This window comes from Lasioglossum baleicum, chromosome 17 (assembly GCF_051020765.1).
Source record: "Lasioglossum baleicum chromosome 17, iyLasBale1, whole genome shotgun sequence".
Lineage (NCBI taxonomy): Eukaryota > Metazoa > Arthropoda > Insecta > Hymenoptera > Halictidae > Lasioglossum > Lasioglossum baleicum.
Genome location: NC_134945.1, coordinates 5,016,546 through 5,044,385, shown reverse-complemented (window position 1 = coordinate 5,044,385; position 27,840 = coordinate 5,016,546). Strand labels below are relative to the sequence as shown.

At 41.1% G+C, this 27,840-nt stretch overlaps 1 protein-coding gene across 1 annotated transcript; it reads left to right on the top strand.

The window, feature by feature from the left end:
• Positions 1-1,136: 1,136 nt before the first annotated feature.
• Positions 1,137-11,001, top strand: LOC143217603 (uncharacterized). Its single transcript, XM_076442076.1, has 3 exons — positions 1,137-4,702; positions 5,367-5,518; positions 6,739-11,001. The coding sequence occupies exons 1-3, from the start codon at positions 4,690-4,692 to the stop codon at positions 7,090-7,092; spliced, it is 519 nt and encodes a 172-aa protein (XP_076298191.1). The 5' UTR covers positions 1,137-4,689; the 3' UTR covers positions 7,093-11,001.
• The last annotated feature ends 16,839 nt before the right edge of the window (positions 11,002-27,840 follow it).

The following is a 27,840-nucleotide window of genomic DNA, read 5'->3' as shown; positions in this document are numbered from 1 at the left end:
TGTGCTAAAAATGCAACAAAGAACAAAGTTTAAAAATTTTAATCCAATGGTGGGGGCGCAGCGAGCCAATCATTTATAAGCATCAAGCGGCGCAGTGAGCCTATCATCTATAAGCATCTATTTTGCCACGGAACTGACCCAGCAGAGGAGTTGAAATACTCTGTGAAATCATCCCTTGTTTTCTTTGCTTCCACACTTGAGTTGCCTCTGCCCCTTTGAAGTTGCAAACTAGATTGTGTTCCCTGTCTCCACGAACCTTCTTCGATAATGCTAGTAGCAGTATTTTCGTAGTCAACATCACCGCGTTGCATATAATATCCATTGTTCCTTCTTGACAAGTAGTTGTGCAAATGACAACAACACATCACTAATTTTCGAGCATCTTGAGGTTCAAATTTAATGTATTTTTGGAAAATTTGGAATCTAGATGTCATAATCCCAAATGTGTTTTCTACAATCCTTCGTGATCGGGACAATCTATAGTTAAAAATTCGTTTCGCGTTCGTGAGGTTAGCTCGGTTATAGGGCTTCATAAAATTTGTATGCAGTTGAAAAGCTTCATCTCCTATGAACACGTATGGGAACTCTTTTTCAGTGCCTGGTAATTTACTGGGATTAGGTAGGTTTAGTTTGTTCTCAGAAAACTTTTGCCAAAATATCGTGTTCTTCAGAACTCCACCATCTGATACTCGTCCGTTGGCACCAGCATCAATCATGATGAATTCATAATTCGCGTTGACAATAGCCATGAGAACAATACTGAAAGTTCCTTTATAATTATAATAGTAAGAACCAGAGTTGATGGGTTTTTGTATTAGTATATGTTTTCCATCAACACTACCCACACAGTTCGGGAAATTCCATTGTTCTTGAAATTCCTCGGCTATCTTCTTCCATCCCTCTGCAGTTTTGGATACCTAAAACAAAACAAAATTTCAATTATTGTTTCAGAGTCTTTCAAGCGAAGCATCGCAGGCATTGTCTACAGACGAGCGAGACTGTACCCCAGAAAAAAAGAAAAAAACATCTACTCACAAGGACTCCACGGAACAACTTGTCGATTTAGCGACAGCATATTTCAAAAAGCCCGAAACAGAATCGAACGCAGTAGCTACAGGATGGGTTTTAAAGTTAAATAGATTGTCTCAAGACCAAAGATTATTTGCTGAAAAAATAATAAACGACACTCTGTTTGAAGCAGAACTGGGAAATTTAACAAGAGACAGAGTGAATTTAATATCTTCGTCTCCCATACAGCCTGTGTTCACACCTTCACCTTCCGTTATGATCAGCCCTAATGCAGTACAACTGCAACCTAATCTACCCAGTACTGCTCTTAGGTACTTAGTAACAGTACCACAAAAACACGTATCTCAAGTGGAGACCATCAATCATGACCCACAAGACGGCACAACTGCAGCAGAATATTTGAAAACATTTTCTTCATTTTGAGTTTTGAGCCTACTTTTGTACTAATAATTTTTTTTTTTAAATATTGTTGTAAATAAAAAAAATTTTACTACAAAATGCTTGGCTGTGTTTCCGATTACGTCCATGCTCAGAATTGGAAGAAATGTTGGAAATAGGTTCGGGGATAGGATTTTTGGCGACTTGAAAAAAATGGAACCGTTTTCTTAAATTTTTTTTTATTATTTTTTTTATCATTAAAATTTTTACATTTTTTTTATTTTACTAAGCCAAATGCTTACCTGAATATTATTTTTCAAGGCCTCAATTATAGCCTCGCACGTTTCCATAATTATTTGCTTTAACGTCTGGGGAGCAATAGCACACATGTATTTCAAATCTTCCAAATCCATGCCAGTAGCTAGGTACCGCAATGTAATTGAAAGTCTCTGACTTGCCGGGATCGCTGCACGCATCACGGTATCTTTTTTTCAATTTTGTGCCTAATTAGCTCTAATAAATAATTAAACGATGCTTCATCCATGCGAAGGAAGTTTTTGTAATCGTTTGGCTCTGTAACTCTCATAAAATTTAATAAATTTTCATGAGTATAAAGTGATCGTAGTTTATACCACTCTTTAGACCAGCGTCTACTCCTTTTTTTTTTATTTTTTGATTCCACAGACTGCCAAAGTTAAAAGTAACGCCACGTCTGTATTGTTAACCATTTTAAAAACTTAACTTCTAATTTGAAAATCGCCACGTCACGTCGTAAGAAATTCGTCACAATGCGCAGTCGCCGCATTGATAGCTAGATTGACGAGATTATATTGAAACGTATTGACGGGAGCTTCAATATTATTGTCAATCTACATTGACAATATTATTGAACGTGTAGGGGCCGCTTTACCGTTCAAATGTTGCATCCTTCTCTCGTCGAGTGCGGTCTTTGTTTTCTTCTGCGCATCCCCCTGAATTTAGTCACCCGCACAGCTACAATTGACAAGCAGTACGTTTTAGTACGTCAACTACATGCTACATATCGATAACTATGCATACCGAAGATCGTATACAGTAGCCGTTTCTAGGAAATATTATGAAGGTAAACGTAAAAATTGCTGTCCTGAGGTGGAATAAAATGATAATCGGTTCCGGTTTCGATTCCGGTTTCGGTTATGATATTCGGCCCTGTCATTCTGTATTATGTTCGGCCTAAGAACATACAATGTATACAAGCCCATTGCAAGCATACAATAACCTCATGAAATCTCAGTTTTATGTCACAAGACAAAAAAATTTGTCGACGAAATTGGATCATTACCGATATCTCTGTAACAAGTTCGGTCGACCGAGTTATCGCGATAACCGAAATTCAACTTTGCGTTCTTACGAAATAGATAATGATGACAATGGTATTTCTTTCATAATTTATAACGTGATTTTTAATATTGTTGCGTCGCCAGCTACAATTTCAGTCTAGGTTTACGCTACGGTCGCATTAGGTGACAATGAGATCTTTTTTGAGAAAGTCTCCTATTGCCTCTTCAACAAATTTATTGCTTTACGACGACCAGGACTCGACTGGTTAGTATCAGCGGATTTTCATGGGAAAATCAGCTCGACCGTACCACTCTCGATGGCACGCCACGTAGCATAGATTCGCTTGTGGCAGCAGGGGGCCCGTAAGTTATGGGACGGTTTCGAGATACGCGAGACTTCGTGTCGTCTTCCTTGGACCGACTCCGCCAAGTGTTTACCCTCAAAACAATGTACCAGCTCGTGGCCGTTGCACAATGTCGAAAACCGCCCTGAATGCGTTTATTGGTGGCCCACTAGTCGAACCCTATCCGTGGAGGGAATTTTTCTAGTCAACATTTTTCCAATTTTTGTCCATTTTCGTTAGATTACATTTTTCGATGATAGTATGCCGGAAGCTTTTCGGATTACATATATGCGAGCGTGACGACGTACATGTAGCAAATATAGGGGACATTGCGATTCGAGAACGAGTGAAGAATGTCGTTACCAAGTATGCGCCGGCAGAGAAAAGTGCGATGGACGCTAATCCTTAGTTTAGACACGGCGGAACCGCGCTAATGTAAATCAGGTAGAATCTAATGACACCTTCAAAAAATCCGTCGAATATTACTTTATGGTGCGGACACCATCTGTGAGTTTTCACTTTCTCAGTCCGTTTCTTGGAAGCATTGAGCTATTGTCCTTTCTATAGCAGGCCCGGCCTGCACCCAACATGCGGTGCTTAGTAATAAAGTCATTTAGAAGGTACGGCATTGTACTTGTGTAAAAATATGTTTTCAAGCTGGTTATACAGGGTGTCCATTTGAAAACTTTCCAACTGAATATCTCGAAAAGTATGAAGTAAAACACGTTTCCAAGGATTTCGAGGGGGAAAGAGGGGGGCAGTATCAGTCTTTTTTATTCGGGTGGCGTTTTCAAGGTGATTTGAAGATCAACTTTGATTTTTCAAACAGAAACCTATGTTTTTTATTATGAGGTCGTATTGTACGTAAAAAGGCGAAAACAAAATTACGCGAGATGGAGACAGAAAGGGTTTCCAACGAAGAAAATATTCAGATGCTGCAGGCGAATCTGAAGAGTCTGACCACTAATTGTAAGATGAAACAGAAGGAGCAGCTGATGGAAACGAAAATGAAGGACATGCAGAAGATATTTTAATGATATATATTATCGATACACATGTAAGTTCATTCGGAACAAAAATTCGTCAGAATGTCAGAAATATCGTTTTTTAATTTGTTCACGTGCAACATGCATTGTTCGATTCTTTTCGAACCTGCCCGACAAAGTCGAGTTTCGGGTTCGACTCGACTGTCGAGCCACCCACACTCGTGGTGATCTGAGACATTCGTCTCACATTCGTCAATCCATGGTTTTATATATTCCGCGTACCGCGTAGTGGATGTCTCGTTCGGCCCTTCATGATCACCGACATTTTTTACCATGTAGCGATCGCCTCTCAGCACGCGAACTACCTCATACGGGTCCAGTTGCTTTGCCGCGAATTTTAAATCCGGCCCACATTGCATGGGAAAGGGACTTTCCGGGCGCGCGGAAACTCTCCCTTCCCCAAGTACACACCGTTGTTGGTGCCCGGGCCAAAGAGGATTGGCCAGAACTTAGGCCAGGTCACTAAAAAGGGACCCGCAGACGTCTATATAAGCGGGCCGAGGATCGCGGCTCTTAGACAGTTAGACAGTGGATACCAGTGGATACCATAGCGATAGTGAAGCGATAGTGACTATGAATTTTAATGGTATGTTTTATTTATTTCTAAATTTTGTAGAGATATAGGTACAGTCAAAGCTGTTTTTGTGCGGTCTCTTTCTATGCGATTTCTTTTTGTGCGATGTTTTTTGTGCGGTATATGAACATCAGATCAGATCAGCAGGATATCTCGGAAGACGTTGTCATTATCAAAAAAGTGTTCGTACAAAAGTTGTTTGGTATGACGGGCTACATTACGCAGTATTAATTGTTTTCTTGTGGGTGTGTGTGTGGAGTGTTGGAGGACATTTCATTTTAAAAAATGAAGGTGACCTTGAAATATCCTCCACCACTCCACCCACAAGAAAACAATTAATTACTACGTAATGTAGCCCGTTATACCAAACAACTTTTGTAGGAACACTTTTTTGATAACGACGTCTTCCAAGATATCCTGCTGAAATTTCGAAAAATGTTTCCATGTGTAATTTAATTATTTATTTTGTTTGGAAAGCACTTTCTCGCTATTTCGTAAAGCTTTGACATATTTTCTAAGTGAGACTATTTTTATGTATTTTTATACATTTATGAAGTTTGTGAATATTTTTTTTGTGCGTTTTTTTTCTGCGGTCCCTACCTACCGCACAAAAGGAGGTTTGACTGTATGTATGTGTATGTTAGTAATAATTATTGATAATTTGTTTCATTCGCAGTTCCATTTATTATGTGGGAGCGGCAGGTGGGATACGCACCAATGCAACCACCGCCACCGCCGCCGCCGCCGTCACCGTCACCGCCGCCGTCACCGCCGCCGTCACCGCCGCCGCTGCCGCTGCCGTCGTTACCGGCGCCGCCACAAAATGTGGTAAGTTAATAAACAATTCACAATGTAGTAATTGGTTAAACTTCGTGTTGAGACATTATGATATTTACTTGTGTAATGAACGATGGAAGTTTCGGACGCAAGGGAGAACAGCGTATGCGGCGTATGGGAAGGCCGTTGAACTGTGGCAGCCCGGCGCGCTGCAACTCTCCTTGACTCTTTTTGCCCATACACTGTCCTTCTTTATGTCCAAAATTATTATCCTTCATTACACAAGTAAATACAGTGACTCGGATCAATATTCGGACGCCCTAAAAAAAGCGATAACATTTTTTAATGTTGGACTATACGATTCAAACTTTTTTTGGAAGCTAGAGCAAGTAGTTTACTACATGATGTGAACAAAATTGTTTTTTAAATTTTTATACAATTGAAAGGAATTGTAGAAAAAATACTAAAAGTTGTATTTAACAACTTTTATGTGGGCCTATATTGAAAATTTTCAAAATACATTTTGTAGACCTGTGTCAATTAAATATATTCTGGTGTGAAAATTTCGTCAAAATCGGTCGACGTTGCAGATTTTCACGATTTTCGGCCTCTAATTGCAATAAATCTAAGGATTCTTACATCTTTCAATGCCTGTCGTTCTTTCCCGCATCAACCGATTTCGATGAAACTTTCACAGTGCACATGTTACGGTAAATGTAATAAACTGGTGATTATGTATAATTACCGGTTATTATATATAGGGTGGGGCACTCAAAACAGGTCACCTGAATAAACTCAACATTCTGAACAACTTTTTCCTACACATGTAACCGACGCTCAGCCTTAGTTTTTTTTATAATATACATACATATTTGACAAAAGCTGCAGCTACTACTACATTGAATTTTGTATATATGTGCACGTCCGTGCTGTGCGTATGCGCGAGCATGATGCGACCGCTCGTTATTCTACTGGCAAAATCACAGTCAAGACATTTATCACATTCACCATTACGAGCTGGGAATTACATATATAAATTCAATAATTAGTAACACATATAATTGACACATTTTTTTTATAAATTTCGATCAATTGAAATTATTGAAAACATTTTTTTCACATACTGTAGTAAACTACTTGCTCTACTGTCCCAAAAAAGTTTCTATTGGTTCAAAACATAAAAAAGCATAAGGTGTCCTATCTTTTTGTGCGTGACTGTACTTGCAAATAATGTTTTATGCTAATATTTTATGCTATTATGGCATTTCCAGGGAGAAGGGTGGCGTCTGAGAAACGTACGCCGTCGCCACCGCCTCAATGCTGAACGGCAGGAGCTGCGGCACATCGTGCAGCAACTGCAGCAACAGCAACAGCCACGACCACGACAACGAACGAGAATAAGACCGCAACAACAAATATCTGCAACAACAGCAACAACTGCAGCAACTGCAGCTGCAACAGCTGCAGCAGCAACAACAGCGACAACAGCAACAGCTGCAACAGCTACAGCAGCAGCAACAGCAACAGAGAAGAGGAGGATGGGGCCGCGGCCGTGGAGGAGGAAGGGGCCGCGGCCGTGGAGACGGAAGAGGCCGCGGCCGTGGCGAGAGAAATCCGCTGTATAACAATTATTTCATCTACAAGAGCTAAATAAATTTATTTTAAAAAATAAAGGTTTTAGTTGCATTCCCCCCAATTCAATCCCAGTTGTAGTAGAAAATAGGTTCATTTCTTGCCCTTCGGCCGTGTGCATGCATGATGATTTCCATTTGTCTTCTTCCTTCCTCTTGGGCTTTTACTCTTCTCCTTTTTTCAGGTCCTAGCGATCATGCTTTGGCCTCTTCCTTTATAGTCTCTATTTAGGTAGTTTGCTCCCTGGCTATCCCTAATTTGTATGTAATTTACATAGTATCTGTCCCCTATTCTATCATATTGCCATTGATACTGCTTTGCCCTGTCACTTTGTGTAACACTCTTCAGTAAACTCCCCTCCTCTCCCTATCTCTGTTTCTATTTCCTGGATAATTTTGGCGTTGAAATAGTCTCTGAATTATCGTGGGGTATCGTACAGTGCCCTTTTTTGCAATTTGCCAATTTTGCAATTTTGAAACTTTTTATAGAAGAAATTGTATTCAGTACAATCCAAGAAAGGGCTCTGTACGGGACCCCGCGATAGTTCAGAGAACATTTCAACACAAAGAGCATCAAAAAATATTGCTTCTTCGCTAAATGCGGCTTACTCGCGTGATAGTTATAAAACTGAACAATTCGTATTCCAACATGGCTGCTTCGCTATCGCGCTTTCCGACTTGTCCCGCCCGCGCGTCTCACTCCCCGTCAAGGCCATAGTGCTCCGAGCCACGAGACGCGTGCTGGGCTTCTTCTCCGAGCGTAACTGACCTACGTTTGAAGTAGGAGAAGGATAGAGAGATCCTCGTCTCTCCTGCAGGGCTGCGACGGAGAGGGAGATATGTCGCTCGCAGGAGGGACGAAGACGGAGTGATATAACCAAGCAGCTTGATTTTTCGATGAACTTATACTACCTTCTGAAGCGCAGAAGCAATATTTTTTTTTTTAAATACGGAGAGTATTATTGAGGTGTTCCGTACAGTGCCCTTTTTTGGAACAAGTGTACTGAAAAAATTTTCTTCTATAAAAACGAACGCTGTTATTGTTTATAAAGTTTCAAGAGACAAATTGCAAAAAATGCCTGTGTACGGGACACCAGAATAATACAGAGACTAAGAGCGGCGAAAAGACGGAGAAGGAGAACTTGTATAAGGATTGTAACGCTAAGGGAAACCAATAAAGTTGTACATAATAGTAATATATACATATTAGGTTTGGGAAAAAGAAATCCATCATTTCTCCGCTTGAGATAACGTAAAAATAATGTATTTCTTTTTCCCCAACCTAATATATTCATATATTTATATAAATAAATAAAATATTTTGAGATAATAAGTATAATATTGAAGTAAAAAAATTAATTCCTAATAATAATTATTATAAATTTTGCTTTCCTTTTGGAATCACGGTCGTCTCTTTCGGTACTACGGTCGCGGCCGCTTCTTCTGTGATGGTGGTGGTGGTTGTTGTTGTTGTTGTTGTTGCTGTTGATTTGTATGCTACCGCGCTCTCCGTCATAGCGGTATTGCTATTCTTGTAAAAAAATTGTTTCTGAAATTTTATATTGTATAGGTGTTTGTAGATGTTTAAATTTTAAATACTGTTCAACTTTTGTTGGAAAGATTTTATCGTCAGATTATCGGAAACCCTTGGAAAATCGTGACACTGCAGTTCTTTCACCAAAAAGCTGGTGAAAATTATTTTTCCATGTAAATTATGTTGAAATAATGTAATTTGTTAATTTGATATAAATATGTAGATCGCGAAACTTTGTAATAAGTAAATATTAATATAAATATTTATTTTTAGCATTAATATTTATATGTATATTTGAAACAGTATTTATTTCTGTTGCGTATATTTGTGCATTTAATTAATATTTAAAAGTAATCAATAATTCAGCAATTTTTCTTATGATTTTAGAACTTCATCAAGGATTTTGTTATACTTCCGTGTGAGTCCGCGTGTTCTATTTGATGTCATTTTATTCAGTATGTTAGCACGGGGAACTTTATGGGAAAGAACCGAGCTAGAGGGATTAAAACAGGGTGGATGCAGAACGCTTAGAATCGGGAACCGGAATCGATGTAATGCTAGGCAAATGAATCCTACTCAAATGTTCACTTCACAAACCGATGGTCTACGGCTTTCTCACATTTATTTTGGAATGAATGTATGTAACGCACTACAGTGATTAAACAATTATAATTTTGCGGAAGCACCCGAGCTACGAAGATTCTACCGACAGGTATAACGTACTCTGAATTTTGATAAATGCTGATTAAGAACGCTCGCGATGTTTACGCTCGAGGAATCGAATTACGACAGCCGCTTGACGACGAAAAGTCGGTTAATCGATCGGATCGATACGCATGGGTGAATCGCATCCCCACTTCTCTCGCACAAGAGCCCGGGTTACCCAAAATTTCGCGCTAGCGAAAGACAATCATGTCGGACGGCGGGGTATCGCTCGCTGCCGCGACTTACAATATATATACGCGTTAAACACAGTATATATTGGCGAACAAAGTGCAAAAAGAATTGAATCTGTGGGAAGGAACCATTAAAACGCTCACACATTAACTATAAACCTTTTCTTTAATATAATTATTCTTTTTGTCTTGTACAAACTTGCTTGCTTTGTTCTTCAACCTCAAGCGACGCTCTCGTAATCCTCTCATCACTCACCAGAGTCCGCCACACTCAGACCGCCAAATACAAATGTATCACACGCTCTCTAACAGAATCTAACTTGATCTGACTCGAAGTTTTATAGCTAATTTAGTTAGAAGGTGATTGAGAATTGTAGCGCTCCATGCACGCCTGTACGTTCGCGTTCGACGGGCCTCCTCTTGAATTCTCGGAACCTCGTCGAAAGAACTGTTTAGATTATAGCCATTTGAAATGTTATTGCTATACTGCAGATAAGCCTTCGACTAATTGTAAGTCCTCTGGTCCTCGTCCGCTGGCTTTTGACTGCATTCAGTTGTAACATTGTAACAGTGCGATCGAAGACTACAGAGCGAAATATTCAAACTTTCAAAGGCGATTTTATATGCGTATAACGTTTAGTTAAATTTTTTAGTGTAAATTATATTGTGTGTAGTGTATTTTTTTTTAGTTTAAGTATTGTTTTGTGTAGTTTATGTTTAGTGCGTGTTAATTATGCTGTGTTAAGTTTATTATTCGTAAGACTAATTAAATTGGTTGGACTCATCTGGAATCAAACTAATCACCCGACAAAGATTATTCGACATAATGCAGGAGCACAAAGAGAAAAATATTAGTCAGAAATGGAAATGTCTGGAACAATTTTTCAATCAACAAAATTACACAGAAGAAGAGCGTCAAGCATTCAAGCATATACAATCATCATGATAGGGAAATATTACTTGAAGAACATTTTTGCAAAACGTTTTTAACAAAAATTAATTGTGAGTATCGTAATTGTATATACATACAAAATATTGTTAACCTGTCATATCAACATATTTCATAAATCAGATTTTATATGTGTATTGCCGCTTTTGCAGTGATTTTTATAAAAATTACCTACAGCATCAAAAAGTAGAGAAGATTTACGCTTTATAATCGTGGATGTTTCATCACTTTTGGATTATTCTCGGCAAAGTTATGCGAATTTGAAGATTGAGCCAATTTTAAATTAGCTCTGTCCGGCTTTTCGGTGCAAATACCCCACTGTGCGACGTGTGCAAACCAGCTCAAGACATATTGCGAAAAAGCAATATTTTTGGATAATTTAGACATTGAAATATTCTCTATCTTATTGCAGGGTAACGTACAGAGCCCTTTTTTGCAATTTGTCTATTGAAACTTTATAAACAATAATAGCATACGTTTTTATGGAAGAAATTTTTTCAATATTTTATGAAATTGTATTATAATTATAATTCTGAATGTATTTTTTATTATAGGAAGACAGAAGATCCAATAAACTTGTGTAATGAAAAAAAAAATAAAAATCGCTGCACGGGGACTCGAAGGCCAGCTCCAGATTGCGATTCATACGCTCGACGGCTCGACAGCCGAATTTCAGTCTCGTTGCCGTAAAGTAAAGCAACGCAACATGGCAACATGGCAAGTGCTAAAAATAGATTGTGGCTGGCACAAGCGCACAAGCAGCGCACACTCTCGAGAGATCCCCCCACATGCCCGCCCGCGCGTCTCGCTCCCCGTGTCTGCCTTACCAGTGCTCGCAGCACTATGGCCGCTACGGGGAGCAAGACGCGCGACGACAGCGCTGCGGCGGAAAGTCGGGAAGCGCGACAGCGAAGCAGCCATGATGGCATACTAAAGGACCAGTTAGTTTGCCACAGCATCCGGCCGCCACCAATGCTTAAGGATAGGGCGACGGACATCGGCAGCACCGGTCCGATTTCTCTCCGAAATTTTTCCTCGCGCCGGGCCGCAGCCGTCAGGTCATAAACTCTCGACGGGGGTCGCGGCTGCCTGCTGTGCGTAGCACAAAAAAAAGGTTTTTATGTGCTCTACAACTCCTTAGGTAAACTATCGGTAGGTCTCCTTTATAACATCATGGAAGACGGAAGCGTTCCTACCGCTTGGTGAATTCTTCTTAAATAATGATTTAAAATAATTGCTAAAAAATATATTAGAGACATATCTTTGCTCTGCAAATTTTCCACCGGATCTAGTGTGAAAAAATGTTTAAATATATGGTCGTATTCTACGATTCTTGCTCTTTGAAATACCGTTCTTTTTTCATTGTTCGTAACAACTTGTTGCCATCATTCAGGTTACCTGTCAATTCCCGTATCTCAATGACTAATTAGCAACATGTGTTTTCGATATACAAGTAAAATTACTTGCTTATTTAAAATGCGCCATAACTCTTTCCTTCCAACCTAATACACATATGATATCAAAAATTATTTCGGATACACCGGAAAATAATAAAATGTTCATTTTATGGAAACCAATAGTGTCATTTCGCCCACTACGATACTTTGCAACTGTCCGCATCATGTAAAAATTTCATACGACACACATGTGATGTGAAATACTCCAGTAACTACAAACAGCTGTTAGGTTTGAATTGTTTGTTGTTTCGGGTGAATAAAATTGCTGAATATTCTTTAGACATTACACCTTCCACGTAGTGAAAAACATTTTCAATTTGTTTATGTCCAACAAGTAGTCTAATACACTGCCCCGTAAGTACGAGCGATGGGGGGAACAGCGCAGTGGGTTCAGATATAATAAACCGCTACCGCCCACTACTACGCGATTGTAGGGACTGGCAAGGCGCCATCTTGTATGGGTCCGAACTGTTGACATTGTATTGATGCGAGCCTGAGAAGAAGGTTCCCAGCCAGGACGTATCTAGGTACGAACGCGCGGCCGATTGGATCAGAGTGGAGGAGGCAGACCTCGTTTCACACGCACTTTCGGCTGTCGTCGAAATATTGGCTACAGCGGCCACACATACTACGTAGCGTCCAACGTCAAAGTCAAAACATTGGGGCTATAGGCGCGGGGCTGTGGTGGGGATGATAGCAAGACTTAGCGATAGGCTCGCTTTGTTTATGTGCCGTTCCCGGGGCTGTTCTCTATGGAGAGGTGTATCACAGTTCATTACTATTGAGTTGGAAGTCGGCACTTTCTCGGGCAACATGTGTTGACTGTAAAATAATTTGTAGGCGCCCCGACTTCTCCGGAGGAAAATAAATGTAAAAATGCTACATACAGCGACTCCCACTAATATTCGGACGCTTAAAAAAAGACGATGACTTTTTAAATATTCTACTATACGATTTCAACTTTTTTGTGAAGCTATAGAGCAATTAGTTTACTACAGGATGGGAAAAGAAATTTTTTAAAAAATTGCAATTGATCGGAATTGTAGAAAAAATACTAAAAGTTGCATTTTACAATTTTTTTATGTGGGCCTATATTGAAAATTTAAAAAGTACGTTTTGTAGGTCTGTGTCAATTGTGAAAGTTTCATCGAAATCGGTTAAAATTCGTGAAAAATTGAAATTTTCAACATCTTTGAACGTTTGCAGCTTATTGCAACATCGACTGATTTTGAAGGAATTTTCAGAATTGACACAGATCTACAAAACCTATGTTTTAAATTTTCAATATAGGCCCACGTAAAAAAGAAAAAATTTCCTTTCGCGTCCTGTAGTAAACTAATTGATCTGACTTTCTAAAAAAGCTCAAATCATATAGTCCAATATTTGAAAAGTTATCGTCTTTTTTGGAGTGTCCAAATATTAGTGGGAGTCATTGTATGTAGTCTTCGAGAATACACGTAGAGGGGAGTATGCACAGGAAAGTAGTAAGTAAATTGTTCATTTTACACTGCGACACTTTGCAACTTGATTGACCTTGTACACACCGTTTAAAAATTTCATACGGTACACATGGAATGTGAAACACTCCAATAACTACAAACAGCTGCACATAGAAGGTGTTCTCCTGTTCGTCCGTTACCTTAAGTTCATAAATTTTATTACAGGTAAAGACAGGTATAAATGAGGGTAGCGTAAAAATAAGTTTCGTTGACGATCATAAATTACTTTATGACCACCGTCCGACAAAAGCACGAAGGAAAACACGTGGCCAACACGTGTTGGAAGGGACTTCCACATTCTAAATTATAATGTACCAGCTCAAAAATCACACCAATAGATTGCAACGTTGCCCGAAAAGGCGTGTTGTGTTGCTCGCGGATTTGTTTATGTTCTGACTAGTTCAAAACACTGCCCCGTACGAATGATAGCGGGACAGCTGTGGGCTAAGATATGAAAACCGCTACCCGCGAGTTTAATTTTTTTGTAAGAGTTAGTACAATTAATTGACAACATGACGTGAAAAAGATTTGTAGAAAATTGCAATTGGTCGGAATTGCAGAGGAAATATTAACAGTTGTGTTTCGCAATTTTTTTGAGGTGGCCCTTTATTGAAAATTTGAAGAGCACGTTGTGTGGATCTACAGGGTGTTTCACGCTATTCCTGGCCAGCGTTTTTCTTTCAAATTATTAGAAAAACATGAAAGAGGAAAAAGTAGTACATACTGTTTTTTATACGCACAACGCAACGACATATGTAATTATTCTGTGTTTATAATATTTTGTTAGATACGAAGGTGACCTTCAATTTTTTTAAATAGAATGCTTTATTATTTCTTATGTCACATGAGAGCGCGTGTCTAGTCGAATTCATTCGTATACTGTGCAGTGACCCTCAAGGTCATGCAAGGTCAGAAACGAAAGAAGCATTTTGAAATACTTGCAAACACATTGGTATTAAATATTCAAAATGCTTTTTTCGTTTCCGAGCTTGCATGACCTTGAGGGTCGCTGTACAATATACGGATTTACGTCTAACAAAATATCATAAACACAAAAAAATTACATATGTCGTTCCATTGCGTATAAAAAACAGTATGTACTACTTTTTCCTCTTTCATGTTTTTCTAATAATTTGCAAGAGAAACGCTGGCCAGGAATAGATCCACACAACGTGCTCTTCAAATTTTCAATAAAGAGCCACCCCAAAAAAATTGCGAAATACAACTGTTAGTATTTCCTCTGCAATTCCGACCAATTGCATTTTCCACAAATCTTTTTCCACGTCGTGTAATCAATTAATAATTGTACTAACTTTTCAAAAAATCAAACTCTTTGTTATAACGTTTAAATTCCTTAACAACGTATTCGCCACCTATTGACACGACAAACTCTGACAAGTTCTAGTCAATAGCTTTTTAAATAAATACAGCATGTTATATTCTGCCTATGCCACGCCGGAGCGGCGCCGGAAAGATTTCGGAGAGCTTGGAATTTCTCCGGCGACGGATCGGCGACGGACCAGCTCTAGGATAGGCATCTCCTGAGGTGTAGAGGGGAGTAAAAGATTCAGGGAACCCCTGGGGTTTGTCCGCGAACCCCTGGGGTAAGACACGATCCCCAGCGCTTGGCCTTTGTGCGAGCCTCACGAATTACGACCAGCCCACCGGACACCAAACTAAATGGTCCAACATGTCCGCGCGCCGGAGACGATGCAAACTAAAGGGTCCTTAATTGTTCAGTATTATAACGATGAACTCTTTCCCATTTCCTGAAGCGAAGAAGCAATATTTTTGCATGCTCTTTGCGTTGAAATGTTCTCCGTGTTATTCCGGATCGCCGTAAAGAGCCCTTTTTTGCAATTTGTTCCTTGAAATTTTTTAAACAATAATAGCGTACGTTTTTATAGAAGAAAATTTTTTCAGAACATTTTTTCCAAAAAAGGCCTCTTTACGGCGATGCGGAATAACACGGAGAACATGTCAACGCAAAGAGCATCCAAAAATATTGCTTCTTCGCTTCAGGAAATGGGAAATAGTTCATCGAAAAATCAAGCTACTTGGTTATATCTCTGTCTTGGTCTCTCCTGCGAGCGACTGTTTCCTCTCTGTCTGACTCTGCAGGAGAGACAAGGCATTGTTTATCCTTTTCCCGGAATTTCTTCATTCTGCCGCATCTGTCGCTGAAGTCAGAAAAATTGTCCCTAGTGGGTCTCGCGCACCCTTAAACCGGCAGATCGTCTTATTCTAGTTAACGGCAACCGCTTATATGTAGATATCGCGTCCGTCTCACCGCTTTCATTTAGCCGTTACCTCTCTTTGGTTCTCGTTTTCGTCAACCCGCTTTTCGTCGCGTATCGTTGGTCATTACATTTATTGTTGTGTTTTATGTATAACTGTATTCACTAAATCGTGTGTGAATACAGTTGTTAAGTTTTCTCTAACAAATAACGAGTGAAGATGACAGATAAATCTCGCGCGACATCTGGATTCGAATTATAATCCATAAGATTACGAATCTATTTGTTCCAGTAAAATTTGACGGATACTCTGCTACCAAGTAACGACAGATACAACCGTAAGATACATCGTGACGCTGTATTCGACTCTCAAATAAAAGTTGAAGACAACCACAAAATCCGCGGAGAGACAGACGAATAATCTCTCCAAGCCGAGTGCTCGAAAGACAAAGTTACAGATACATTGTGGCGCTACATTCGACTCTGAATAAAACACAAAAGATACAGGTTATTTTTATCGAAAACTTATTTGAATCATTTTTTATTTAGATAATGCCCATCTCTGGCATAGACACAGCGAATTCTGGAACCCCAGCTCGTATCGTCGAGCCAGGAAACTGCTCAACGCTCCTTCGTCCAATCAATGATATAGTTTTCCCCGTTCCGGTCGGCGCATTAACCAAAACGTAAATTTGATTAGGGCCAAGTGAGCCTGCTAATACTTCCGCCGCGGCTGCTTTAAAATAAGCATCAGGAATAATCTCTGGTCTGATATCCGGTGCCATAACTGAGCCCTCACTGCAGGAGACACGGCACCTCTGTCGCCAGCCATTGAAACCGAAACAGATTCGACTCGTCCTAGACCGTACATTGATACCAGCTTTCCAGCCGAGTTAAATATGGGGCAGCCAGACATTCCGCTGTTGTGATTTTTAAGGAATCGAATGGAGCATCTATATAACTTTTCCAACAACAAGATATTCCTTGATTGTATTTTTTAATATAGTTTTCCATCAGTAGTGGAGGCATAACTCCCGCTGTCACTTGGGCACCTAAACTTTTGTTATACTGCAGTGGTCGGCACGGAGGAGACTCTGCAGGCCGCTCTCGGCTCGCGCCGCCTCCTTTTCCCACCGCACGTCTCGCTCTCCGTAACGGCCCTAATCCTCAGGCCTGTACATATCCCAGACTGTATGAACTGCGCGTGGCGCATTAGGGCGACACCCGTATCAATAGGTTTCCACATTACCGTTGAGGTACTATTGTCAATGCGTTTTTTTTATGTGGTTTCCCCTGTAGGCCTATTCCACTCTGCTGCATGACAATTTCTGAAACTAACTTTGAACAATAAATGCGGAAGAGAGAGAGAGAGAGAGAGAGAGAGAACTACTTCTTAATTCCATTGCCAAAATTTTAAACAGTCATTCAGACAAACTTCTTCGTGGACGTTTAGATGTACTCGGAATATCAGATATATCAAATGGAAGATTAGATGTCGCGGCTCGCATCGCAGACGATAAAGAAGCGTCATTCAAACGGGTGCGCTTTTCCGATTTAATATTCCGCATTTTATAAAACGAACATACGCACAGATATGTCGATCCGAACATTGAAAAAATTCTCAGTGCGAAATTTCTGAGGAGAAGATATCTTGATTCATTTAATATTTTAAAAAATTCGACACTGTTTTCTTCCCTAGTCTTCAGAGGAACTTTTTGATGAAAATCGCGAAGTTCCTCTTGATACTCGGAAGCTTGTTCTTCGATTATGGCCGCGAGGGGGTTATGAAATAGTCTGAAATCATTTTTAAGGGAATCGAAATCAGTGAAACGGTTATCGAAGTATTTGTCAAAGTTATATATATGTATATATATATATATATCTCTTTTCCGTGTTTATTGTTCAAAGTTAGTTTCAGAAATTGTCATGCAACAGAGTGGAATAGGCCTACAGGGGAAACCACATAAAAAAACGCATTTACAATAGTACCTCAATGGTAATGTGGAAACCTATTGATACGGGTGTCGCCCTAATGCGCCACGCGCAGTTCATATGGTCTGGGATAGGTACGGGCCTGAGCTGCCTCGAGGACTATGGCCGTTACGGGGAACGGGACGTGCGGTCGGTGAAAAGAGGCGGCGCGAGCCGAAAACGGCCTGCAGAGTCTCCTCCGTGCCGACCACTGCTATACTGCATTCGCTGGATCACTGTTAGTCCGCCCAACCGCGCCCATTCCCGGAAGAACCAATCATTGACTATGATTGGCTCTTGGAAGAGTTTCAAGACGGGTCTTGGACGGGGCTTGGATGATTATCTTCTTGGTTGGGATAAGCCCAATAAGATAATAAAGCCCAATTGGCCTTGGTTGTCAGAGCGATCTATGTGGCGCCTCGTAGATACTGAGATAAATTGCAGCGACTTGTGGCTAGGATAAGCGAAAAGAACAATTCTCTCGCGAGTAGGTTAAATAAGAAGCAATGGGAAGATATCAAGATGTTCGGAAGAGTGTTACTACCCAAGCGTGTGACGCAGGAGATAGGTGCTTATGTCTCACGGGCGGGGGGGGGGGGGGGTTCAAGATGCAACAGCTTCATGAAGCCGACCCTCAATTTTTTTATGAATGTCTGGTGATGATGGATCCGACTAGTGGTTATGGAGGCTTCGCTGAATATTTAAGTGTTGTTTACAGGAAAAGCAAACCACGAGTGTATCTTGCCAGTACCTTACAAGAGAAGGGCCATCGTATGCTGGACCCTAGTCTTCAAACTACGGACAGCAATCTGAGAGTAGTGCCCATATCTCCCCAGGCGTGCCAGATAAGGGCAATATTAGAGATAGTAGGTGTTTGGGAAGATTTATATCTACTGCAAAAAATTACGGTGGAGTGGATTTGTTGATATTAGACGCAGGTGAGTATAGCGGCGGTTTGGCTGACAACAGAAAGTTTTGGTTTCATTCAGAACAAGACAGATCGAACTTTTTGAACGCTGCACTCAATTTAATGACTACAATCAAGGTTGGAGGAAGGATGGTTTTTAAAATGAATGGAATTTGGAATGGAGCTTTTGAGGTATTACATTCGATAATTTCCCAGTTTAAGGAAGTTAAGACTATTAAATTGGGCACTGCTCCATTGGGTTCTCCAGAATTTTATGTTTTCTGTCGTAATTATCAAGGATCTAGCAAAGGATCTATTAGGCGAACACAGATTCTTTATAACTCGGTAGTGGATAGAACCTACGACAGTTATCTAGAGTCAAGAAGAGTAATCTTGAATAGAGGACGAGGTAGGAAAGCCGAAGAAAGGTATAATTGGTATTCACCAACAATCCGAACTGACACTACTTATGTTCACTCTCGGCCTGACAACCTGCCCCCCGGTATAACTATAGATGCCACGATACCTGGTTGTACAATCAAATCCGAGTGGGATCCCAAGTGGGATGAACGAATTGATTTGTTTAAAAGAAGGGTTCGCAAAAAGAAATTGCGTTGGATAGACGAAAGTAGAATTAAATTTGACAATATTGTGTCAATTGGGACTGTGGGAAGACCTAGCATTAACCCACAACACAAAAACATCAAAAATGGATAACCCAGTTTTGTGGCGAAGTATTACCTCTTGGATTAACCCCATCACAGACCACCCGGTTGATTCAGCGTTGTTGTCAAGCCACCAATAAGCTCCTGTTATTATTGTACTAGCCGCAGCTAACCCCACCATAGCTGACAAGGCGACAGACGCATGTTGTGTCAACTCCTCGTCTATGCGCATTCCTTTAGCGACTCTCCCACTATACAGGGTGTCCCAAAATTCGTGAAAATCCCGAAAGGGGGTGGTTCCTGAGACCATTCTAAGAGACATTTTCCTTTGCACCAATGTCAACTGCGGCTTTGTTTAGGAGTTATTAATGAAAAACACGGACCAATCAGAGCGCGCCCTGGCCCGCCGCGCCGGTAAGCGAGTGTCGGTGGTACGCCGTGACATCGCAACGAACAAGAGTTTCTCGATAATGTGAATCCTCTCCGATTTCGATGAGCTTTGGATACGTTGTCCAGACCATGATTCTGAACAACATTTCTCTTTAGACTTTTTGGCGATCGGCTTTAGTTTACGAGATAATCGTAAAAAAAGAGAAGAAGCAGAAACTGATTGAATTAAAAACTCACGTATTCAGCCGTAAATCCATTTGCTGCTTCGAAATGTGTGTCACTGGGTCACTCGGTGACGAACTGCACAGATGTCTTCAGGTACACGGCAGTACCGACAGCCAAGGGACGTACGGCCAGGTCGACGAACTGCATAGCCGGTGGTAGAAGGCCTAAGGGATGCGCGGTCAAGTCGACGATCCAGAATTTCACTTTCACTTTCGAATCGATAAATAATTCGTATGATTATTTCACACAGATGCCTTGAAATTTTTCCACACTCACAATCACTGTTCACATTTGTCAACACATAGTTATGCACTAATAATAATTGCCATATCCCTTGTACTGCTGCACAAATCACAACAATCAGGTAATGCAATCACTAGACTGCGGATTTCATGCGTTTGTAGCAAACATGAGTAGGTGCTTTTTAAGACAGTAGAGAGATTAAAATAATTTCAAAACACCAATGTATTATTTTCAAATTCTTAAAATGATCACAGTAAGAATCAAATATCTGTCTGGCTCCTGTCCCTTGTAATAGCGGCAGCCAAGATTCATTTTGCAGAAAGATTCGCAGTCTAGTAATTAGTTTAAATATCACTATCAAAAACACAGCTAATAGCAACCGTTAGCTTTTAATTGACAAGTCTTTGGAGATGTTCTCTCTACCGCGGCTCGAACGACACTGATTTTCCGCAAGATTTTTCTAAAGAATTCAGGAAGGGCATTTAGAGTGTCGAAATTCGAAATACACGCTGTAGCACGAGAACGACGGGACGGTTGGATGAAAAACAGGATACGCGATCGAAGGACCGCTTTAAGATTTATGGCAACCACATGTTTAGTTTTTCCTGCGGATTGGTACGCAGAGTCGATGGGTAAATGTTCGAAAACAGAAAAAGCATCCGTTCTTTTACCCAGCGAGGGGTAAAAATGTCAGGTCAGCGTAGCATCCCTATTGTCCTATACCTTCCTTAAGAAACTTTCTAAAAGAAGGACAGACGACGTTTTCGAACGGTTACCCATCGACTCTGCGTACCAATCTGCAGGAAAAACTAAACATGTGGTTGCCATAAATCTTACAGCGGTCCTTCTCGCATCCTGTTTTTCGTCGAACCGTCCCGTCGTTTTCGTGCTACAGCGTGTATTTCGAATTTCGACACTCTAAATGCCCATCCTAAATTCTTTAGAAAAATCTTGCGGGAAATCAGTGTCGTTCGAGCCGCGGTAGAGAGCACATCTCCAAAGACTTGTCAATTCAAAGCTAACGGTTCCTATTAGCTGTGTTTTTGATAGTAATATTTAAACTAATCACTAGACTACGGATCTTTATGCAAAATGAATGTTGGCTGCCGCTATTACAAGGGACAGGAGCAAGACAGATATTTGATTCTCACTGTGATCATTTTAAGAAGTTGAAAATAATACTATGGTGTTTTGAAATTATTTTAATCTCTCTACTGTCTTAAAATGCACCTACTCATGTTTGCTACAAACGCATGGAATCCGCAGTCTAGTGATTGCATTACCTGATTGTTGTGATTTGTGCAGCTGTACAAGGGATATGGCAATTATTATTAGTGCATAACTATGTGTTGACAAATGTGAACAGTGATTGTGAGTGTGGAAAAATTTCAAGGCATCTGTTTGAAATAAACATACGAATTATTTATCGATTCGAAAGTGAAAGTGAAATTCTGAATCGTCGACTTGACCGCGCATCCCTTAGGCCTTCTACCACCGGCTATGCAGTTCGTCGACCTGGCCGTACGTGCCTTGACTTTCGGTACTGCCGTATACCTGAAGACATCTGTGCAGTTCGTCACCGAGTGACCCAGTGACACACATTTCGAAGCAGCAAATGGATTTACGGTTGAATACGTGAGTTTTTAATTCAATCAGTTTCTGCTTCTTCTCTTTTTTTACGATTATCTCGTAAACTAAAGCCGATCGCCAAAAAGTCTAAAGAGAAATGTTGTTCAGAATCATGGTCTTGACAACATATCCAAATCTCATCGAAATCGGAGAGGGTTCACATCATCGAGAAACTCTTGTTCGTTGCGATGTCGCGGCATACCACCGACACTCGCTTGCCGGCGCGGCGCGGCGCGCCGGGCCAGGGCGCGCTCTGATTGGTCCGTGTTTTTCGTTAATAACTCCTAAACAAAGCCGCAGTTGACATTGGTGCAAAGGAAAATGTCTCTTAGAATGGTCTCAGGAACCACCCCCTTTCGGGATTTTCACGAATTTTGGGACACCCTGTATAGGAACAATTTGGTTCATAAACAATTCCATTCTTAGGTCTTCTCCCAATTCTATCTCCTCCCTTGTGGACTCCACCTTGAAACCCATGTCACTATGGATTCGAACTCTATCATCTTCCGTTCCACAAATGAAACCAAACTCTTCCCATTTCTTATAGAATTCGGAATCACCAGCCGGCGTTCCAGTTCTGCTAAGACTTCTATTAGAGCTTGTGTGAGACACTAGTTCTGAACTCAGACAGTTAGAGAAGTAAAGATATAGCATATCTCCATTGACACCTGAGATCAACTTAACTTTTTCAGCCAGGTTGTCACTTACCCAAGCAGCCTTTCCTGATGCTTGCCGCTCAACCAACAATTTTTCTTATAACCCAGTTTTGTGGCGAAGTATTACCTCCTGAATCAACCGGGTGGTCTGTGATGGGGTTAATCCAAGAGGTAATACTTCGCCACAAAACTGGGAAGTTTTTTTTTAGATAGACAGAGGTAGACGAAACTGCGGTGGTCTTGTCCGAAGGCGCAGGAGTTTTCCCTCTAGAGCGAGCTGGGGCCCCACGAAACTGCGGTGGGCTTGTCCGATGTCACAGGAGTGGTGACCCCATTATAATTTAGCATTCTCTAAGCGCCTAGAGATATACTATTAATAAGGCGCCTACATTTCTTAAGGAAATATCATTGGCCACCTAACATATTGACTTTCAATCATGGGCCACATTAGATGCAACATCATTTACTCGCAATGTCTACCAATTAAGCGTCCAAAGGGGCTTCTTCAAACGGAGACGGAGCTCTTTCACCGTGATCAATGCAGAAACTGGCAAGACGATGCTCTAAAGCTACTTTGGTAGCGATCTTATGAGGAGCAATTTGGATCCAGACAGTACCAGTATAAGTTATATAACCCTGAGCATAACCGGGGAAGTTCATCTGGACGACAGTAGATGTATCTTTATCATAATCCCCGTAATCAGTGCCTCGCGGGGCACGTACATGAATCGTCTTCGCGGAGGAACCAATAGCCAAAGACCGACTTACGGTGACAATGTCGGACTTGCTATCATAAAGTGAGACGGTGGCACAGGGTGCTGCATACCCATTGTACTGCCAGACGAACTGGACAGAACAACGCACGGGTCGCATACTCCTGACTCTTGTAAATCCAAGATCGGCAACTGTTATTGACTTGGATTGGGCCTGGACCTGACCCCAAAAGTCGTATGGAACGACAGCGGATGTACCGCCGGCTCTACGTTTCCTATACGCGCGTCTACCCATAATGTCCTTCACTAACTCAGAAGGAGAAAACCAACCAGTCTCTGGGTGGTGTTCAATGCGTCATGTCGCACTTCGACGGGTATATCGCTGAACGATTTGTAATACCTTGTTTTCCCGAATTCACATAGCTTCTTAGAAATCCATGTCTCTTGAAGTTTCAAAGTGAGGTTTACACTTGCAAAGTTACTTTCTAGGAGGGTTAAGAATGAATTTCTACATTGGGTTTTTTGGTCTAATTGTTTTCCGTGATATGTAATAATGACCACTTGATTATCCCCCTGACCCATTATATCAATCTTAATGTTTAAAGTCTCTGCTGTCAGTTTAATGATACTGATAGTTATAAGGGTCCAAAGTTTCTGCCTCATACCTTCCATTCCCCCGAGGTGTGAAGAGTAGAAAAAAGGTCCAGGTATAGGCTTCTTGGTAACTGGATCATAATCAGGAGGACTGAGCCGTGAATTCACAAATACATTGCTAGTGAGGAACCATAAATGATTAAGTGAGTAAAGGTTTTTTAACCCAAACATCTGATCAATTACCTTACCAGTGTAAAAAACTAACTCATGTCGGAACTTAATGTTCCACTTAGATAAGTCCAAATTAAGTATTTCATGATTTGCCCCTTGGGAGGATGCGAAGTCATTTAACCTTCTAATAAGTTGTAATTCGGAATCGGTCATGGTTTGTTCAGGGACAAATCTGAAGACGAATTTAGATATATTACTCTCGATGCAAGTTTGCCCTAACCTCTGCCGATAAGGTTGTTTAACAAACATTCTCCCTTTTATTCTAATCTCCTGTTCTTTTCTACATAGAACTGCCGAGCTATCCTGATAATCAAATACTCCGTTCTCTAATTCTTGAATTTTTTCTACTGGTTCGTATTCTTTTCCAACGAGAAATCTTTCAATAGTTCTAGTTGGTTCTGGAATCCCATCGAAATATGGTAAGGTTTATTGTATAGAATCTTAAATGCACAGGGATCAAAAGATGAAAACCAATTTTCCATCTTATGGGCACCTGCAGAGTCTTTTAGTAGCTCAGTTGTATCAGGTTTAAAATCAAAGTCAAATAGTTTTGAGAATTGAAGCTTCCCCCACAGTGAATATTGTTTGTTCAAATGAAGAGGTGGGTACGTATTTGATTTATAATATTTCTTGGATTCATCTGGGATGTAAGTCATTGCTGGCCACCTTTTGTTTTGAACAATATATTCCTTTATAAAGTCTCTTTTAAAAATGTATGATGCATTTTTGGCTATATCAGTATTTATGGAGATACACTTTCTACCGTGTTCTTTAACCTCATCAAAACCATCTAAAATGTTCAAGCAAGGGTGACCGAAATGTTTTGTTATACCAGTGAATTCCAAGAATAGTTGCTCGCAACCTGGGAATTTTGTAATTGGGCACATTATATCTGTTAAGTCATCGTCTTCACTACTATCATCACTTACTGTCGATGGGTCTGACGTAAATTTAATAATGTTACGGTTGTTCATCATGGAGTTTAATTTATCGATACTCTCCGTTGATTCCGATTCATTGCTTTCATCACTCAACTTGTTGGTGATATTCAGCATTTCCAAGGTAGGATTATTCGCACTCTCGAATTCGTCCACCTTCTCTCGTTCCTTATCCTTCTTGACTCGCAATTTCTTTTGCTCCAGACTTTTCGTCTTCGGCTTTTCCACTTCACGTTCTTTACCTTTCTTCTCGTGAGATATTTCAGCCTTGGAATCTTTTTTGTCATTTTTAAATGTTCTAGCTTTTCTCTCGAATGTGAGCCCACCGAAGCTGATTTGACCTTCTGTTTCATCGAATGTCAAAACATCACAGAATCGTACAGTTCTGTCTCCCGTAATGGACTTACCCACACTCATTTTAATCGAAAATTCAGGTTTGCGTAACGCGCGAAACCGGAAATCTTCCCTTCAAAGAATTGCAACGAGGCCGTACCTCGTCGCGAGCGCCGTGTAAATAGAAGCGACCGACTGCGGCTTATATTTATAAGCGTCGACAACACGGACACGCGCAAATCACCGTCGCGACCAGGCGCGTGCCAATCAGAGAGCGCCGCGGCCGCTCGACCGAGAGCGGCACTCTCCATGGTCCGCGCTTTCGCGCGCTATATAAGTCGCGTCGGAATACCGAACGAGCGGAGTCCGCCCGGAGACGCTCACGTGAACACCGAATCGTCCAGCACTTTTCAGAGCTGAGGAACCATCCGTCCAGAACGCAGGCTGGAATCACCAGCTCCACTAGGCGACTCCCCTCCACGTTCCCGGCGTCCGGAGATCGCCGTGCCGCCGTTTTGGGCTGGATTGGACCCGTCGCGTCGGCGTGCTGGGCACGAATACCCTTAGGTGCTTCTAAGGCGCGTGCGACGGAAACTCGTCACTCAGGTGCCTCTGTGTGAGAGTTGCTGCACCACTCGGCCCTCCGACCGACCAGCCCGAGCCGATTGGCCTCCGATCTTCTCCGCTAGTCGAACCTCCGCGGTTTGACCTCACGATCTAGAGTGGTAACGGCGAGTACGAACCCCTCAGGTGCCTCTGAGGTACGTACGAACCGTGGCTCGTCCTTCAGGTGCCTCTGGAGGAGTGCCGCGGCGCCCGCGCTGCGTCAGTCAGTGACTTCCGACCGCCTCCTGTCACCATCCTACCCTCCAGCGTGAACCCGCGGAACATCGCGCCGCAACACGTCGCGCCGCGCACCGCCGTCGAAATACCGGTCGACTGACATCGTCCGCCGTACCTCCGCGTTACCTGTTCTCGTATACCGGCGCATTACCGTCCGCCTGATCGTTTCATTAATCACTCCGCGATCACGTCATATTCTTTCTGTCATACTCTAGACCGAGACCGCCGCCTCCGCTGACGCGATTGAGGGACCGTCGCAACCGCCGGCTATCTAACCGGACACAACATAAATAATAAGTCTTGTTACGCGGTCGGACTTGCCGGCTTGCAGGGAAATTTTCTGTTGTATAATAATACTTACGTTTTGCACCGCACTTAGCGGAATAAAGTTTAGTTTGGTTATCCGATTTCGTCTCCATCTTATTTATTCACCTGCGAACCCTGGTTCACTCCTAAGCTACAGGACCTCTACGAAATCGGAACGTTACAGAATTCGTCAACTTTCACCTTTAACCTCGTTTCTGGCAGAACGGCGAATTTACCACTTCCAATGAAGCGGTATCCTCTTGAAATGTCGTCTTTTATTTCACATTCATTAGCATCAATACTAAACAGATATTTCTCATCATTCCCATGAATGCTAAAGAAACTAGCCTTAACTACTCTGTTTCCTTCCTCCCGCCAGCAATAGACTGTGGATAGAAACATTCGCTCGGGCTGCGTCATCTTGCGATAATTCTGATGTTGTTCTCATCCCAATTCAATCCCAATTTTGTAATTGGGCACATTATATCTGTTAATTCCTCCTCACTACTAGTAGGGTCAATTTCTAGTAACTCGGTTAACGTAGATGTGTAAAGATCTTTAAACCCTAAATCATCTTCCATTGCAATAATTTTCCCTACAACAAAAGCCTCATAATTGGAAATGAACTTATAAAAACCTCGGTTTAGCGGCAACATTTTCCTCTCAAAGTAGTTGATAATAGTATCCAAGAAAGATACCATTGAGTACTTATATTTTTTATCCAAGTCTGATAACCAACAATAAAGGTAGAGTGAAAATCTACTTTGGCAGATATCTCTAGTGCACTAAGAAGTAGAGGTGTTGGTCCAATACTGATCCCATGCTGAGGACAAGTAAATCAAAATACATCTTGTTCTATTTGTTAATTGGACCGAAACTGCAAACTGACTTAACGTCAGTCATTTCATTATGGCGGCAAAGTCGTGTTACGTCCCGTGACGTATTTGCGACAAAAAATATATATTTCCGTATCTCGCGAATTCACGGAGGAAACGTAATTAAATTATAAAGCTTTTGGATCCACACGGCACGGTATTTCCGAGTCTAATCCGGGAACCACGACGTCTCACGCGGCGATAGTGTTACGTCCTAAGATGGACGCCTTTTAATTGGAGGTACGAGTTAAAAGAATTTACTACAATAATGATTACGAGATATGAAGCAGTTTCGAACCTACCTGCATTCACCGGCTCTGGTTCGGGAAATTGAAGATTTTATGATACTTATGCGATTCTATTAAAATCTATTCGTAACGAGGAAATCGAAGTCAGGGGTTCGAAATGAATTTGGAGAAGCTGATGTTTAATAGAAGTTAAACGGAGTGTATTTAAACAATGAATTCAGAATACATTTGAGTTTTGAGTAATCGATACGAGAGTTAGTAATTGTTATAAATATTAGTATTTACCGTTACGCTGATTCGGCTTATGATAATTAATCCTCTAGGGTTCGGTTAGAGTTTGTTTTGGTAACACACACTTGTACAATCACGAACGTTATCGAATCGCGGCTATTTTTACAAATAT